Genomic DNA, 18,981 nt, shown 5'->3' with positions numbered 1-18,981 from the left:
TGGTCTAAGCTATGAACCGTGAAGATGAATGCAGAGACATTCCTTCTCTCAAGCAATCTAGTAGGTAGAAACTTCAAATAATCAACTAATATAATCTTTTATAAAAGAATTTTAAAACATATTCCTAGTTATCAAAAACATGATATGAAAAGTTCCCTTTTGTTTTTCTTTTGTCAGAATCAAAGGAATTCAAATGAAAAATTATGTGGTAGGGTAAATCCTACCAGTCCAGCAGGAGCAGATTTACAGTGATAAATGCCACCTGACATGAGCAGCTGCTACAATGGAGTCAGGCTCTATGTATTTTAGGAGGAGCAAGAAACTAGGTGCAGCCTGAAAGGGGGAATAAGGTAGGTGCCCTGCCATTGCATGTACAGAGAATGAGCTGGAAATTGAAAGAACAGCAGCAAAAACAGTGGCTTTGACAAAAGCAAGATGTAAATACTGATGGGAAGAAATAAAGAAGACTATGGAGAGGAATACTTGACTTGGGTGTTGAAGAAAGGGAAGATGTAAGTCATGAGGTAAATTCACAGAATAAAAAAAAAGCAGAGATGGTGTATGTAGCAATTCAGAATATACTGAGACTAAAGAAGATATAAAAGAATAAGAATGATGTTCTGACATATAGGGAAAGATCTTTCAAGCAGCATCCTGTCTTTGCTAGTCCTTTATGGACACAGTTGTTTGTCTAGGAAATGATCTAATGACACCAGGAATCTGTTTCTTTGAAAAGCTTAGTCTGAGGAAAGCCATGCTTTCTTAGGAACTTGGCTTGTAGCTTACAAATGGAAGAATAAAACCTGACCAGTTGGTCAATTTCCCTTGGTTTCTGTGAATGTTGATGACAAGCCTGTAGCTGTTTCAGGGCTCTGCTGAGACAGGGCTCAAGAATCAATATAATTTTATACAATTCTATTTCAGACAGGTTGATTCCCTGTAATGGAAACTCTATCACAAAAAATACTTATTTTGGTATGCAAAAGAATATAAACATGTATTGAATTAAGATCTTAGTTTAAAATAGCTTGGCTGCTTCGCTTATGGATTTACGTGGGTCTCATTTAAGCAGGAACTAATGTGCAGAAAATTACTTGCATTTTTGTCCAAAAAGCTTTAAATGTATTACATTTTATTAACTTTTAGAATTTTTTACAATCAATGTTTTTGAAAGAGAGAATGATTTCTTTCTCTTGTCCTTACCTCTAGAATGTAGTTCTCAGAATAGAAATAAGTGACTGAAGGAGAACTCAGGTTGAAATGTTTTTTACAGAATGACAGGTGGCTTGTAATTTTTAAGTTGGTTCACGAATTATTGCTATTTTGAAGGGTCCAGCTCACACTGACTATAAATAGAGCCAATGATTTCATTGTAGGTTTTTCTGCTGCTCTGAACCTAGACAGGTGCGGCTATCCAAAATGAAAATCATCTCATCCAGAAAAGATCATATAAGAGTTTGTATTCTGTAGACTATGTCACTAGATTGGCACTCAGTGGATATCTCATTCTTACTCACTTTCCACATTTGACTCTGGTTTTACAAGAACAAGATAGGATTTGGAATTTGTGGGTGACATGAGACATACCTTCTTATTAAGGATAATATTGAATCTGTGAATCTGATTAATTTACAAGAATATGTCTCTGCCTAGCACATTTTAGGTATATAATCAATGGCTAGCAAAACAATTACACGTGTATTGTGTCATGACATTAAAATACCATGCCAACTGGTCAGCTCTTCAGATATCACAAGATTTGCCAATGTAATGTGTTCAATGTGACCAAAGACTTGCTCTTAGGTATAGAGAAAATCCCGTAACAAACAGGAAGTATACATAGATGAATTAAGGCTTAGAGACTTACACGTTACCAAGAGGATAAACTGAAAGAATATACAAACATTCTGAGCATTCATGTATCATTCCCTAAGCTCTAATATTGTATAACCACTACGTATATGAGGAACCCACTTGTGGTTTTACAGCAGGGTCAGTAAAACCCCGGATCTTATAGTCTTCCAATGGTTGTTGGCAGCTGATTGCCTGCAATACCTCCAGGATGCTCTCTGCCTATGACATACCCCACGGGATAGGCAGCTTTCTTAGGAAAGACTATAAGAGGTAGGTTCCCTGCAGTAATCAGACAGTTTCCCTGGTAGAGAAAATGGGGTGATAGCTCATGACACTGATAACCAGAGCCAAGTGTCATGACTGAGAACTGAAGTGGGACTGTTTCAATGACTGTCACACTCCTATCCCTCATACCAAGCCTGTTCTGTCTGGTATGAAGTGTGTGGCTCTTGTTCTCATGTTCCCCCTACATACCTTTATACAAATGTTTTAGGAAGTCCATTTCTACTTAAAATTCATCTCTAAATTCTTAAGTGAGGGAGGAATAATTTTTAATGACTAACTATAAGAACATCAAAGAGATGTAAAAATGAGAATACTTGATGCTTATATGGTGCTTTTAAAATCTAAGAACTTGATGATCATATATTTTGAAAATACTACCATATAAAGGCACTACTGATTTAAAATTCATTCAGGAGTCAACTTAAAACTTCCTATACATCTAATTTATATTCTTTCTACATTCTGATAATTTTATTTGTGAATGTTACAGGTTTGAAGTTTTTCTTTAAATTTTGAACTTTACATTCAAAAAGATGTTTCTGAATTATGATTTGACTGTTTTAAACAGTCACATTTAGAAAAAATGCAAACAAAGTTGCAATAGTTAGAGAAAATATGAATTGGGAAAGAACACAGTTCATGTATGCATTTGTACATGTGCTTGGCCACAGAGAAAATATGATGTGATTAATTCTAGTTTCCTTAGTAACAGCAAGGCCAAGACATATTGTGTATTCATAGTATGGTATGATCTCCATAGAAACATTAGCAGTCTGGCACACAGTAGATTTTCCAGTAAGATATTGCAGATAATTTTGTCTATGGAAAACCTATTTCTATTCAGAGATGAACTTCATTTATGTTTTATAGATAAGAAGAGGCCATTTCCACTCACTGACAGGTCTCCATCAATTCATGGACATTTGCCATCCCAGGTTAGGCAGCATTAGGGATCCATGTTGGCACAAATGTTCAGGAGAATGAAAAGAGACTTTCAAAGGCTTAAAAAACATGTAGATTTGAAAAGATGGATTTGAACAGCATAACAAAAAAGAAAGGAAGTTCAGTCTTTAAATTGGTAGAAATATATCCCTGAGAAAGTTAGATGAATATGTAATAGAGAACTTCAAAAAATCTGTATATAAACTGTACAATTTCATTAATATTTCATGATAATAAAATAACACATTTATATCTCCAAAAACCAAGTCCCCTTGTGACTGGAAGGTGAGCATTCCTGAGTTGGGCTATGGCTTTCTGGTGGAGGGGGAAGCTGTACTGTGCAGAGACCAAAGCTCAACAGAACTTCTGAGCCTACAGTGCCTGAGGCCTTAATTCTTAAGGTTCTCCCCACGGACCACTGAGGTGACTGCCTACTGTACTGTCCACCATGAGGGCCAGCTGGATGAGTGAACTGGTAATCTTACAACTAAGAGAATATTGATTTCTTTTAGAAACTTTTCCCATGTTAAGTAACAGCCCTACATTTCAGTGTATTGACCACTCCTGATCCTCCTCTGTTCTTCTGAAAGGACAGCGAGACTGGAAGCTGAACTTCTCCACCACCTGCTCCAACGTTAGCTTGATAAGGAACCTGGAGTTTTGCCCTAGGAACCTGCCTAGCTCCCTGGAGGTGAACCATTAGGCCAGACTCAGCATGGTTGGAGTGTCCAGGCAGTGGAGAGCCTACCCGGTTTATTTCACTCTTAGAACGATCATTCTTGGCCTTGGCTGTCTTCTCTGCAAGCTTCTTCTGCCTTTGGGGACCTCTTCCAAAGAAAATGTAGTTGACAAAGGCGTACTCCAGAAGTGCCAGGAATACAAAGACAAAGCAGCCCATCAGGTACATGTCGATGGCTTTGACATAGGGAATTTTGGGTAGAGTCTCCCGAAGGTGAGTGTTGATGGTTGTCATCGTGAGCACGGTGGTAATCCCTAAAATGCAAAGGCAGTGTGAGTACCGAAGCCCAGATCACAGTCATTCTCCCATTGCAATGTTCTAGAAGACATTAACTGGACTGAACGTCACTGGAATATCTATGTGTCTTACGGCAACATATCATACTTTAGAGCAGCTAGTGAATATCCCCACTTGGAAAGTAAACCCACAGAGGCCCTAACCAGCCACTCCTATCACAGTTCGGGGTGTCTAGAGAGAGTGAAAGGCAAGATATCTAGGCCATCTAGGAAGAATGTGTTACCTAGCATGTTAGAACAAATGCAGGAAGTTCCAGAATGCAACATATGCACCAAGTGCCTGGCCATAACACAACAGTGGTTTATGTCTGTAAGGATCTGGTCACCAGGTGGCTGTGTGTCCTATTTCAGGTCTTGCTGAGAGTTGAGGTTGAGGGCTTTTTATGGATTAATGGGAGACTTAGCTCTAAGCTGAAAGAGGGAGGGCCAAGTCCAGAGAGCAGATTCACTCTGGAACCATTTTCCTCAAGTAGAAAAGAATGCACACAATCTGGGTGGGGCGGTTAGCTTGGATAGAAGTATGAGAATTCTGAGAGTCTCTCAAATTCTGACACCAAGAAGCTCCTCTGAAAATATTTTGCTGAGTTCTCTACATAGTTCTGTATAGATGATGTGTGTCCGTGTAGGGAAATTGGCTGTAGTCCTTAAAGACCACAAGAGCAGCATATTTTGTAACCTTACCTTCCACAGCAGGAGATAGAGTTCCTTATATGCAGAGATTATAAATTAAGTGATTTGAGACCACAGTGACCAGAGGGTATGCTGGGTAGAGACATGACACAGGGCTTGGTGAACAGAGAGAGGTAAGTTGTGTTTGGGCCACCAAGTACCAAGTGTCACAGCAAAAAACAAGCTTAGAACCCTCCTGAGCCTGTTCTGTTGCAAATGTAAGATATTTGAAGGAAGTGCCCAGCTCTAAAGGTCAGGCTTTTCCATGAATTCAACCAACATCCTTGAATGTGGGCAAAAGAGTTCCCTTGCATTCCTATGTTAGGATTTACTCCCCTAAGAAGTCACTCAAAAAGGAAGAGACTGGCAATGATTGTTTTCAACCTCACTAACATACACACCCACACAATCAATGATGTGACTGAGGCTAAAAGGCAGCAACAGCAAGGTAAAGTTTCTGGGACAGAAGCAGGGCTGTAGGGGAGGGTTTATATTTTCATTCTCTTGTTTTTTAGCCCTTTGGATGCCCTTTTGGTGTCAGAAGTGTGTTTGTTTGACCTATGTTTCCCAGAGCTAGCCCTGCCTGGGATGTGGAGCAATGCCCTCCATAGGGGAAAGTAGCAGAGAAACAAGATGACCCTAAGAGACTGCTAACAGCACAGAACATGGAAGAACCAAGAAACTATTTTTATGCATAATTGCAAACCACAGTTGCTTGTGAAACGTTTGGAAATCTCAGATGTCAGAATATTTTAAGACTCCCTTTAACATTACATTCATGTGCACCTGGAGACTTTTAAAAATTTGAATGTGGCAATGGGATAATTACAGTTTACAAATAAATGTGAAAACACCACGCAAAAGCTACAGAATTAGACATTCTCACCATTCTTCAGAAGATTTGCAATGTTCAACACTACTGTTTTCCCCCACTCCCAAGAGCTGGTCACCAGCACTTATCTGCTCAGCACTGATGAAATGATGTCCCCCTTGGTGGCCTTCCATGATCAGTGGCATCATGTGACTGTGCATATAAGTGGGGAAGATGACATAGCAATTCAAAAGTCAAGTGGTAGGGTAGGGCAAGGCCAGTCTGTTATAATGGCTGCCCTTTGAAAACTGTCAGGGTTTCCTCCAATTAAAAACAAAACAAAACAGCAACAACAACAAAAAAACCCAACTTGATAAAAATCCTCTAAGGGTGATGCCTGCTAGGTTCTTTCCTGTATAGCCCCCAATGGCCAGAGGAAAACAGATGCCTGTAGACCTCTGGGAATAATAGATTTCTATAAATTCCTATTCTGTTCTACCCCGGAACCTGCCTCTCCAACTTCAAATGCTTGTCTGAATAGCATCATGCCAGCAGGGTCACTAAGACTTGATTTTGGCTTGAAACAGCAGAATAATCAAGAGAACATGAAAGTAAGTTCCTTCACTCTGATCAAGCTGGATTGTCAGTGGCATTTCTGACAGACTACCTGTTTCATGTTGTGATATTTTCAAGTAAGCAGGTACAGAGTTTGTAGTAGCTGGCAGACTTCAGAGGGTCACATCTGTTGTATGGGTTATCTCTTGCAAGCCCAGATAATTACAGCACTTGGGTTCTTTCTAATTGCTGTAGCAAGTGCTTGACAGCAGGGTCACTGTGATGCTTCTGATATTGTGATGTAAATGATCCTTTTCCAGGGGGTTCAAGTCATTTTTCATTTCTCTACATTTTTTTTCAAAGAGAGGACCTCAGAATTACACCTGTATGTAGAATTAATTTCTAGATAAAGTATGTTTTCATGCAAATGAGTTCTAGTTGTTATCTGATGCCAGCTCGAATCCACAGGACAGAATCGAATTTAAAGTATTATTCTGTCCCAGACAAAAAGAAACAGAGAGAGAACCTCAAATTGTGTAAATTAACTGTGGCGTTTGGACCTGCTCCTACAATTGTCTCTTAATTTTGCAAATGCAAATGCAAAAAAAAAAAACAAAAACAAAAACATCAACCACCCTAGGCAAAGAGTGGTCTACTGCCATTAAAGTCTTTGAAATAAGATCTGTCACACACCCTCTGCCAGTTGCACAGAAATCTAAGATTTTAAAAAACATATTCTTTAGACATACATAACAATTTTAATATAGAACTCTTAGTGTTTGGATACTTGATCCTATCCAGTGGACTGTTTTATGCACATGAAAACATCAGGAACTCTGGTAGAGAAAAAGTCTAATCCACAAGACACTTGGTGCAGTTTGCATAGCTACAGGTGTAGCACATTCACGTTCACAGTTGTGCATTATTTTAGAAAAGAAGATGGCAGAAGATGGCTAATAGAAAAAGATGGAGAGAGGGTGAACCAGAGCCTTGAACCACGATCTCCTGTTAGGTGTTCTATCGGCAAATAAGTTTCTAGTACTTTCCCTACAATTAATAAACGTTCCTTTGTTAATTCCTCTGCAGAAACAATATTGAACCCAGGAAAGGACTGGCCTATGCATGGCTCATCCCTTGTTCCATTGATACATTCACATGATAACTTTGTGCAGGGTTTCATAATAACTAGCTGGGCAGAGCATAATGCCCCCCTTAATAAGCAAATCCTAAAAATACTGTCAGAACCTTTAAGATATAATGTATATCAACTAATAATCTCATCATCAAATAACCAATGGACAACAAACCAAACTGGGGTTCTGGGGAATGACTCATAATTAGTTGCTTATTTTAACGGTCATTAAATTGTGTAATTTCAATTATGTGCTATAATATTTGATGATTTCTTTTTCTAACTTGAAAAAGAAGAAAGCTCAAATTAATCACACCTTTCTGTCTGTGGAATCATTTTGACCAGGAAATATTGATCCCAACTTTAAAATTATGTATCAAAAATACTTATATGATACAAATATTCAGAAGACATATTTTCTCTTTCATAGGCATGAAAATTCACATTTCAGTCTTATAATTAAATTAGCACATCAAGAGATTCATGCATGAAATTACTCTTCAAAGATAAAATGTGACTATGTGGCTGAGGCTGATGTAATGACACCCAGAATTTCTAGTTGCACTCTGGCCTTTAAATTTCCTGAATACTGAAGTGATGTGGTCACTTTATATTTTAGATAGGACTTAACAGTAGCACATACCAAGGGCAACTCGAGCAGCAGATGCATCATAATTGATCCAGAAGGACACCCACGAGAGGATTGTGATCAGGATTGAGGGCATATACGTCTGAAGAATGAAGTACCCGATATTTCTCTTCAACCGAAAACTCAATGAAAGTCGAGGATAGGCACCTACAGTAAACACACAAGGGCACAGTGAAGAGCCATGATGGGCAATCTGCTCCAGCATCCAAGAGTCAACAGCATGCACCTGGAAAACTCCATGAACTGGGGAGCCGCCCACTACTATGTAGGTTGGCATGTAATTTATAGAGTCCAGGAGGAAGGAGTATATCAGTTTGCAAGATAAGAATGTTGTTCTAAGGCTAAAGCTTAGCTAGAGCTGTTTCTGGGGACGTTTTAGGCATGGAGCACAGAATAACAGTAAATATGATGTTCAGTTTTTCATCGATGGCTGTCTCTTTTTTATCCTTAGTATAGAAAGAAAATTTGGGATGTTCCTAGGCAAAATGGCTGTTATAAATCATGCTGTCTGCACATGCAGAGGATTGGAACCACTGGCTCTAGACTACTGGAGAAAGGATAGTTCAGTTACACATGGAGTTGGAAGAGTAGGTAGCAAATGCAGGCCCACAGAGGGCTGTAATGCACACTAGGGTGTCCTGCTGGCCATAGCAATAGCACCAATGAGAACCTTAGAGAAACATGTTGGAGCATGCAAATTCTAGTGTACAACCTGGGTTTTGTAACCTGGACTCTAACCACTACGGCCATCAGAGGGGCAAAAGTAGAGCCTTAGGATGCCACATTAATATGGCATTTGTTCACTCTGTTTTATATTGTTTTCTCAGAATAAGGCAAATATAACTTATGCTTTCTCCTGTGCATTTCAACACCATATCACCAGTTGCAATAGGTACAACTGTCTCAGCTCCTGGTCTACTGGATTGAAAAGAGGCTGGTAATAGAAAGAGATAAAAGGACCCATAACACCTGCTTCATGACCCCCCTCCCCCAATCTGTTTATTGGCAGGGGTCTCTCATACCAAGATGGCCTAACTAGAGCATCTTAGACTTTCCCACACCACTTCTTCCATGAGAAATGGCTACATGCTTTCAGGTATATAGGTGTATAACCAAATGTTTGCTGATGATAAATAATTAAGAAATACAGTTTAAAAAAATTCATGATGCATGTACTTTTATTATTTATCAAAGTAAAAAGCATGTTTGCACACGAGTAAGATGGACATACTATTTATGGTTACATAAAGGACTGAATTCTGGCTGAGTATTGATGTTGTAAGGCAATGAGCATCTTGAATGGTTTCAAAATTAAGAAATGTCTTAGCCGGGCGTGGTGGCGCATGCCTTTAATCCCAGCACTTGGGAGACAGAGGCAGGCGGATTTCTGAGTTTGAGGCCAGCCTGGTCTACAAAATGAGTTCCAGGACAGCCAGGGCTACACAGAGAAACCCTGTCTCGAAAAAAAAAAAAAAAAAAAAAAAAAAGAAATGTCTTATTCTCAGTGCTCCAATTGGCACTTCACATAAATATGTGCAAAATATTGGAAGCATGTTTATGGTCATCTTTGAAAGTTAGGAATACTATCCTAAACTCCAGCCCAAATTTACATAGGGAGTTTTATGAAACTCAAACAGCACTTCAAAAAACCAACGCTCAGACACAATACAATCCAACAATATATTAGCTTGATACTTATATCTGAGGAAGAATGATATGATAATATGTAAAAAAATCCTTTGTTCTCCATAATTAAATCACAATGCTTCTATATTGCTGGAGAACTTAGCACGTGCAGTAAAAAACACTGATGTTCCTAACATGCAGTCCTGAATCTGACCCCAAGAGTTTTATGCAGCATTCAGTTGGCATCATGTGGGGTGACAGCATGCACAGTACCCAGTCACGTGTGTGTGTGTGTGTGTGTGTGTGTGTGTGTGTGTATGTGTAACCAGAGCCACACTAAAGTTGTGGAGCACAACATACTTAAGCACTACAACAAACACCAACTCACAGTTGACTTTGAGTTAATTTTGGTCACTGCACATTTAAAAATCTTTTACTATAGAAAACCTCAGTGTTTCTATGGCCTACAACCAAAGCTTCAGGTGATCTTGACTTTTCAAACTCACTTTTACTTCAAGAATCCAGGTTTTTAATCTGCCACTGCCTGTATGTGCCTTATCCACACTTTGCTCTGTGCCACCATATATTTGTCTCTGCATTTCTTCTGCAGCAGGATCACCCATTCATACACCTATTATTTTATGTAAAGATGGCTGATATTAACCACTGACTGCCTACTTCACTGTTATTATCCACAGTTCCTGAATTGTATAAAAAGAAAGAAAACCATTTACTAAGCTCAGCATTTAAGACTAGCTTCATGGAACTTCCCCCGTTGTTTCACATCTCTCTGTGCAGTTTGCTTTGCAAGGTCTGATCAAATGCACACACAACATTGTTGACATAGCATCAACACTGTCATAAATGACACAAGATATATATAAATTCACAATTCAGATTCTTCCCATTTTCTCACAAAATACATATACACGAAAACTGGTTTATTAAAGAAAAGTTCTCAAATGTTTCAGATTTAGGTGATTTCTACTGTGCAAAAACTATAACAGCACTCTTAAGAAGAACTTCATGCAGAGCTCTTGTGTCAGACTTATTTTTTAACACTGCCAGGCTAGTGCTTGGGATTTTTTTTTTTTTTTTGAGTGTTACTAGTTTACTTTGCAAGAGGAACCTAATCTGCATTGTTCCTTATCATCACATTCTCCAGTTCCTACCTCACCCAGCAAGTGTGACATTGCTGAATGCTTCTTAACTTTTAACAATTCTCTTAACATAAAACATGCCATGTTGAGGAGAAGCCCTTGGTCTTTCAAAGATTCTATGCCCTAGTATAGGGGAATGCCAGGGCCAGGAAGCGGGAGTGGGGGGGCTGGGTAGCAGGGGGAGGGGGAAGGTTATAGAGGATTTTTCAGAGAGGAAACTAGGAAAGGGGATAGCATTTGAAATGTAAATGAAGAAAGTATCTAATAATTTAAAAAAACCTGCCATTTTAATCCATATATTTCTAGGTGAGAGATCTACCATTGAGCTACATTTCCCACCTTAGTTTCTTTAGTTGAATATTTTGATGTATTTATTTGTTCTCTGTATTTAATCTTATTAATTATCCTGAAATCACCTTCTCATTTAAGTTTTTCTTGTTTCTTTCTTTCTTTTTTTTTTTTAATTTTAGACCTGTCCATGCATATCCTTACTTGGATTGTGGGTAAGCATGTATGTTTTAAAATGTCTAATTGGTTTAACTGGAGATCTGAAGATATTTATCACTTTTTTGTGCCATTGTGTCTATCCATTTACTTTCCCATAGTGTGGGTTGTATACAGGGGCTCAGCTGTTCTGGGAAGCACCCCATGCTGAGGTCTAGCTTCAGCTACATCTCTTAAAATGCATTCTATGTGGATTCAGTGTCTGTGTGGGTTGTGAAGCCTGGCTTTGAACTCATGCTACTTCTTCACCAGCCTCCCAACAGAGTAGGATTACAGGAATGTACCATCACATTGAACTCCTTTTTCAGAATTTGACATAAGGTGAAATTCTACACTGAATTTTGTTTCATTTCTCAAACACCATCAGTGTATTGAAACCTCTAAGCAACAGAGTCAGCAGAGATGTATTGACCACCCCATGTAATCATGGAGTTTTTCCATGCTATGCCATTGAAGAAACACATGTAGGCCTGCCATCTGGAGGCCTCAGACCTTTTACTCTATCCACATTTTCAGAAGCATAAAAGAACACTACTCTATCCTACTCAAAACTCTTCTGTGTAGAACAACAGACTAAAATCCTTGGGAATGAAGGTTTCTTCATGTTCCCACAATAACTTACTTTAATTTTTACCATGCCTCTACATGAGCGTGTCAGTGTCCAGTCAAGGATATTGTCACTGTCTCCATATTTACCTATTACTTCCTGACTGCAGATTCATAGCCACTGTCTTTAGGAGATTCCCTTCCCCTGGCTATAATGCAAGTTCTTAACCCAATTCAATTTACATGAATCCTTATTATGTGCTCCCTCCACATGTCAGTGATGATCTTCCTGAATTGTCCTTGTTAAAATATAATTACCCATATTGACCAAAGTTAGATCTCTGTTGGCAGGCATACGTTCTCCAAGATGCTCGTCAAGCAAGGAAATTGCAACACTGAGCAAAAGCCTGCATTAAAACCCAGGATCCATGCACCCACATACAGATGGGTAAAAAAAAAAAAAAAAAAAAAAAAAAAACATTTAGTTCATTCTCTGGACTCCGCCGTAATTGAGTTTAATACATAAAGCATTCAATAGCTTCACTGTGTCTCAGTTTGAAATCACATGACATCCGTAAGATCTTAATGAGGTCATTTCAATATTGACACTTAGATGGTGATTTGATGTCAGTGTCTGATCATGACATTTACAAATTACTTTCCTTTTTTCCTATATTGTAGGTGAACTGGCCTTTGTTTCAGTCAGCACATGGCAGTGACAAACACCACCAATCCCAGAAGTCTATAACAATGAGATCTTTTTAGTGCTTTCTGTGCAAAAATTGTGGGATGCTATGATGAGGTGCCACATATACTTACCACCTGTTTCACTGGCCACAGCTCATTGTCAACCTTTACCTCATGAGAGTGAGAATGTTTAGTCCTCTTCCAGGAAAGAGCAAGAAGTATTTTTAAGTGCAATAAAATTTACCACATTTCTCAAATTTGATTTTCCCCATCAGATTTTTTAACATTTTCTAAAGTACAACTTACAAAACAAAACAAAACAAAACAAAACAAAACAAAACAAAACAAAACAAAACAAAAACCAATACAAACTTAAACTAACACACAGGAAGTGTAAAACCACTGAAATTGTTTGAAAAATCTGCCCTCAGCCAGCATGAGAGATTACAGAATGACAGAACCAAGTTCTCCAAGATCAACAGAAACTTTTATAAAGACAATATTAATCCTGTTTAAAAAACCCATCAATATTTAGAAATTTGCCAAGACACAGAATTTATAATTAAGAAGATCTATTTTTGTAATATATCTATCTAGCAAATACATTCTGTTTTGAAAAAGAACACAATTTTTCAAAAGCCATTTTAGCATTTAGTCAGGTGTGAGAAGTGAGCAGAGAATAGTACAAGCATGAAGAAAGCAATCTCCAAAGACTCCTGACTCAGTCTCTGACAAAGGCAGCCTGGGCAAGTTCGAGCAAAACTGGGAAATACTACAAACATACTCCATTAGACATGGTCAGGAGTGAGATTTAGTGATTTGTGTTTCCCACGCAATGAAATCAAATATGCATGAATGACTACGTTTCTTTGAATAAAGGGAAAAGACAATGCTAGGAATAAGATTCCTGGATACTAGTAAACTTAAGAATTCTGAGAGATGACAGCTATTCCAAGTAAATAGTAGCCTTCTGCTAATACATATGCATCTTATAGAGTATAAAGGTCCTCATCTAACTCTGGCAGACCATGGCATGATATTGACAGGGCTAAACACCCTAGAACATGCTGTATCTGTGGGGAAATTAACAAGGAGTCATAGCCAATGGCTAATAATTTAAAAATGAAAAGCATTGAGTACCCTTCAAAACAGCACAAGAACCTCCAAGAGGACAACAGAAATGCAGATCTCTGGTCTGGAGCCTGTGTGCCAATGCAGATACAGGCAGGTCCTCAGTAGATGCTGAGTCAACAGGCAGAGGTGCAGTCCCTGCACAGCATAATGTTCCGAGTGAGGGCTTGTTTGGCAAAAGTATCCAGCAAAGATGATGATCTCAACCCTTTTTCCCTGGAGGCATTGAGAGCCATGCCAAAACCAGGCTCTGGACCTCCGATTCTCCTAAATTTACATCACTCTCTAGGCATCAATATTTTTGAAGATCTCATTAAAAATGCGCACATACACTGTCAAGCTAGCGTTGTAGATGGATAGCAGCCACTCCAGTGAATCTGTAGAATAACAAGATAATATTTCTGTAGCTGATGCGGAGTGATCCAGGCACTTATGCCTCTTCTTTTTCCAGGCAGCTGCTAAAGGTCTCTCATCACTGCCTTCTGGAAAGAGCACCAGGGCTATTTTTGGGTCCTTTGTCACGCTATCTTATTCACTTGTAATTTACCTTTGACTTTGTAATATAGGCCCACGTTAAAAATTCTGTGATTTTAGTAGAATATGCATACCTGAAGTTCCAGCACTCAGCAGGAGGTCGAAGGCCAACCTAAACTTAACACAATCACAACTTACAAAAAAGGAAGGAGGGGAGAGCGTGACTAATTTTCTTTTCCCATTCCTAGTCACTTCAATATATGCTGATAAAGATCTATGAAAGAGAGGAAAGGAAATGTGTGAAATGGAAGAGAGAGAAAAGGGAAACAGAACTCAAGTTGAAAATGCACCTGGAGCAGACCGAGTGTCCTTGTAGTCTTACAGAGTAAAGGAGGACTTGGGCTCGACAGTGCTGCCACAGAGAACAGGTGCTCACTGCACAGCTTCCTAGTTTACTTGGATTATTCCTGCTTATGAGACTGTCCAATCTCATAGGCCCTCTGTTTCCGTATGCACAAAATCAAGACATTAATACTACTACAAATAGAAGAAAATGTGATGTTATAATTCATTAAAATAAAAAACCATTATGGTGGAAATGATTACCACCTAGGAAGTAAAAAGATAAGCCTAAGGATAAAAACAAATATTTATAAGGCATATATTTGATATCCAGAAAATATGAAGAATGCCTAATCCTCCTCAAAAATATCCCAGACAAATAACCAGATAAAAAGATGGGGGAAGGTTTAAAATAGACGATTTTCTAAAGAAAGTGGACACAGGAACACCTGCTTTGTGAAGAGATTCTCAGCTAGATTTTTCATCAGAAAAACATAAGTCAAATGTATAATAAGAAACCACTTCATTACTACTAGGAGAGTTATAGTCAAATGACAGTGTGGATGGGGTATGGTGTGAAGAAATTAGATTTTGTACATGTTGCTGGTGTCGATATAAAATACCTAGATCGCTTCAGAAAATGGTTTGAAAGTGTCTCCAAATCTTAAAGCATCACACCCACTAATATGTGAATTCACTTTTTAACACAATAAAAATATGTCTATGCATTATCAAATTAAAATCACAGTGTAAGGCATGGGATACCTCCTTACCATGTGTTTGGTCAGGGAGGTCTCCAAAACAACTATTGCCTTTAGTTACCCAGCATAACTACATCATAAGTACTATGGCTAAGGAAATTAAACACTTTGGTTACAGGACACAGAAATCAATTTAAAGTCTATTGAGAAATGTCCTCTCTTGTGTTCATAGTGTCAGAAGATGCTGGGCAGGCTGAAAAAAAAATACAATCTTGGTCTTAGCCAGCACTGGCTACAATCATGGAATACATGCTACAATGCTGACCTGCTTGGAACAGTCTTCCCATTGGTGTTGTAACAGCACAGTTATTATTGGGTAAATAACTGCTTTCTGATTTCATTATGCTTATACCTATAAACTTGGTTGGCAGCAATCGATACAGAGATGCAAAACTGATCAAAGTGCTGAAATAAGAGACTGAGGGCTCAGCCCTAGATGTGATACCTCCATTAATCCCAACACCACTAAAGCTCAAGAGTTGCCAAAGAAGGGACAGGAGGAAAAGGAAGAGCTGGAGGGTTGGAGGAGTGCTGTGGAATGATGCATTCTGGACTGGTGTGCATGGTTATCATATTAATAAACTCACAGAAGCTGTGGTCATATAAAAGACCTACATAAGACCATGGCAGTTAAAATCCCAGTATAGATGGTATGGGTGATCTAAAGGCTGCATCCCTTATTAAAGAACTATTGACAGGTGGTAGCAGCTAAGCAGAATCATTCTTTTGTGATATAGTCACTGAAAACTTTTTCATGCTCCAGTGTGTGGCTTCATAGCTATACACACCCTGGCAGCACTAATTAGACTTAGTGAGTAATGAAAAATAAAAAATATATTAAGCTATATGAGAGACATTTTGAAGGAAGTACAATGGGTACTAGAGGGGGGAAAGGGTCGATGTTATCATATTCCATTATGTACATGTCAGAAATCTTCAAATAAAATTATTTAAAAATAAATAAATTATCATATTCCAGTAAATGAATATAAATGAATAAATAGAAAAAATGTCCACAGCAAAATATGTACACAAATGTTGATAACAATCTCATTCTAAATAGCCCCCAGATGGAAATAACTAAAATTAATTGGTCAATGGATAAGAAGTACCAAGTCTATTCATACAATAGAATAGTATTCAGCAGTAAAATGTAATAAAAAATGACATACAGCACACCATGAGTGCCAAAGAAAGCTTAGTTGAAAGCAGCCACATATAGAGAACTCTATTGTGTGACTCCATTTACACGAAGTGCATGGAATAAGCACACACAGAGAAAAGGGAAGTGGGTTAGTGACTGGGCCTGGGAAAATTACTGCCCAAAACTACATGGTTTCACTGAGGTGCAGTAAAATTTAAACTTGATTGTGTTCAAGGATTCAAAGGCCTACAAATACATAAAATACCACTGAATTGTATGTAGACTTTTAATGGGTGAATTATATTGTATATGAATATCTCAATAAATCAACTGATAAAAAGGAGAAAATCTGCTATGTGTCTACCACTGGGAATTACATACCTTAACTGATAGCAATATCTTATATTGCCAATAAATACATATTCTTTTTTCATTACTTTTCTTTTTGTAATCAAAGTGCTCTTACCATTGAGAATATTTAGACATAATTGTTAGAGTCTGAAAGGTAACCCCAGTAGATGCATGAAGATAAATACTTTTATAAGGATATAGGGTAATGAGTTTTTGAAGAACTCTGGCTTGCACAGTGAGACATATGTCAGGATATCCTAAAGGCAAGTGATTTCACAGCAGCACGCTCAGACGCAAGCTGCTCTCTGGCAGAGGTTGCATGCATGCTCTGAGCCTGCTGTTTAGAACCCAGGAACTGGAAGTGGAATCCAGCCTAGAAATGCAGGTGGAAGATGTGCAAAGAAAGAAAATGGGGAAGGGAGAAAGGAAGGGCAACTTCACACTGAGCTCAAGAGGAGAGTAAATCATGAAGAAGACACAGATGTTAATGCATCTTTCTGCTTTGTTCCTCTATATCTACTATGTCTTTACAAATAAAGAACTAATGAAAATATTTTGCCAATATGAGTTCAGGAAAATAGTATTAAGGTTTTGAGTCTGTGAAAACACTCTGAGAAGCATGTGTATGAACAGAAGGACAGACAGGAGGCTTTAAAGGGAGCTCAGGTTGCCATACTCACTGGTGAAGAAGCATGGCAGTATTTTTGAAAATGAACTTAAAAGAACTGATCAGTTTCACCATTAGATAACTCAGCCTTTCTCCATATTTCAAAATCTTTTGAAACAAAGTCGTAGTGCCCTTATCTAGTTGTGTTCCAGAAAACAATAAAGAGAAATCAAAATATCACACAGCTAAAGATGTATATTTAATAATCTGTTCTCCATGGTTCTTGAAAAATATCTTAAGCTTTCAATGCAAAGACTACTAAAAAAGAAGCAATAGGTTTTTGATTTGGCAAAAACTGAGCATTATAAATTTTGGCAGTGTGTAGGACAGACACTCAGAACCAGTGTGAAAGAGGCAATCCTGAGTTGGTGATGCGCAAGCCTTGGGTTCTAGGTAAGTGCTCCTCTATCCGGAGTTGAGCACATTTGCTATGATCTCCTTAATTCAGAAAGTCCTTAAACTCAGTTCTTTATCTTGACAGCGATTCCCATGATCTGTACACATTTTCATACCTCATTAGTGTTACAAGTAAAGATCCCAACTCCCTGACTTTAAACTTCAAAATATTTTTCCTACAAAAGCATACTGTGCTAGAAGAAGCTTTCTCTAAATGTTACTAGAAAAATACAGACGCATTTGATCCATATTTTATGTAATATGAATGCAAGAATTGCCCCGAATTTTTACTCCCATATTAATAACACAAACAAAAAAACTATACATTGAGAATTTTCTAAGAATGAAGGAGTTGGATATTAAAAGCACTATTGTGACATATAGATAGATAATTACAGTACAGTGGGGCATGTACTGTGAGGAACAGGGTTCAGGATGTCAACAAACACCAAAACCTAGGGATTCACAAGTTCCTTCTGTAAAGTAGGAACTTTCCTCGAACCTACAAACATACTCGCATATTCCTTAGATCACCTCCAATTTGCTTCCAAGAGCTAATATTACAAAAATTGTCTGTCTGTCCTATTCTTGAGACAGGATCATGATACTTAGCCAAGCCTGGCCATAATTTTTTTTTAATCCTCTGGCCTCTGTTCTTCCAAATGTAGGCATTGTAGCATCTACTGCCACACCATCCCATTTTAAAGAAAAAATTAATTATTTGATAGTGAAATTATGAAAAAAAGAAAATCAGGAATAACTAAGCCAAGAGTAGTAAACAAGAGTGAAGAGTGACAAGGATGTTGCCAACTTAAAGCAAAGGGTGTAATGAGTTGTGTTGAATAAATAAACCAATGTTCAGATGAGATATCAGAGCAGACCCTCACGCACACACAATTTCTGAGAAGAGTATTGCAATACACACAACTTATAACACACTGTGCCTTCAATTTATTTTGAAAAAGACGGGCAATTCACACTATGTCTTTCACAGGCAGCTCATCAAAGCAGCTTACCAAGTAGGCACCAGAAAGCACATTCATCACTATCACACAAGACACAACTTACATCTGGTAGGTAATTTCTAAGTAAAGTGTGTGGGGCAGGAATCTCAAGCTGGCTTATATGTGTGCCATGGTAAGACCATTTTGGAGAGCAGTTTGGCATTGTCAGTTAAGTTTGAACATTTCCACTTCTATTCTTTTTTTTTAACTTATTTTTTATTAGGTATTTTCCTCGTTTACATTTTCAATGCTATCC

At 38.2% G+C, this 18,981-nt stretch overlaps 1 protein-coding gene across 2 annotated transcripts in view; it reads right to left on the bottom strand.

The window, feature by feature from the left end:
- Positions 1-18,981, bottom strand: part of Gabrb3 (gamma-aminobutyric acid type A receptor beta3 subunit) — a 228,587-nt gene that overhangs the window by 8,421 nt on the left and 201,185 nt on the right. For both annotated transcript variants that reach the window (XM_021166821.1, XM_021166820.1), the window contains exons 7-8: positions 7,927-8,079; positions 3,830-4,074 (exon numbers count right to left, since the gene is read on the bottom strand). In XM_021166821.1, the coding sequence (XP_021022480.1) occupies positions 3,830-4,074; positions 7,927-8,079 (398 nt within the window). The remainder of the gene's footprint in view (positions 1-3,829; positions 4,075-7,926; positions 8,080-18,981) is intronic.

The sequence above is a fragment of the Mus caroli genome, chromosome 7, assembly GCF_900094665.2.
Source record: "Mus caroli chromosome 7, CAROLI_EIJ_v1.1, whole genome shotgun sequence".
Classification (NCBI taxonomy): domain Eukaryota; kingdom Metazoa; phylum Chordata; class Mammalia; order Rodentia; family Muridae; genus Mus; species Mus caroli.
Note: the sequence above shows the minus strand (reverse complement) of the source record. Positions and strands in the feature narration are given on the sequence as shown.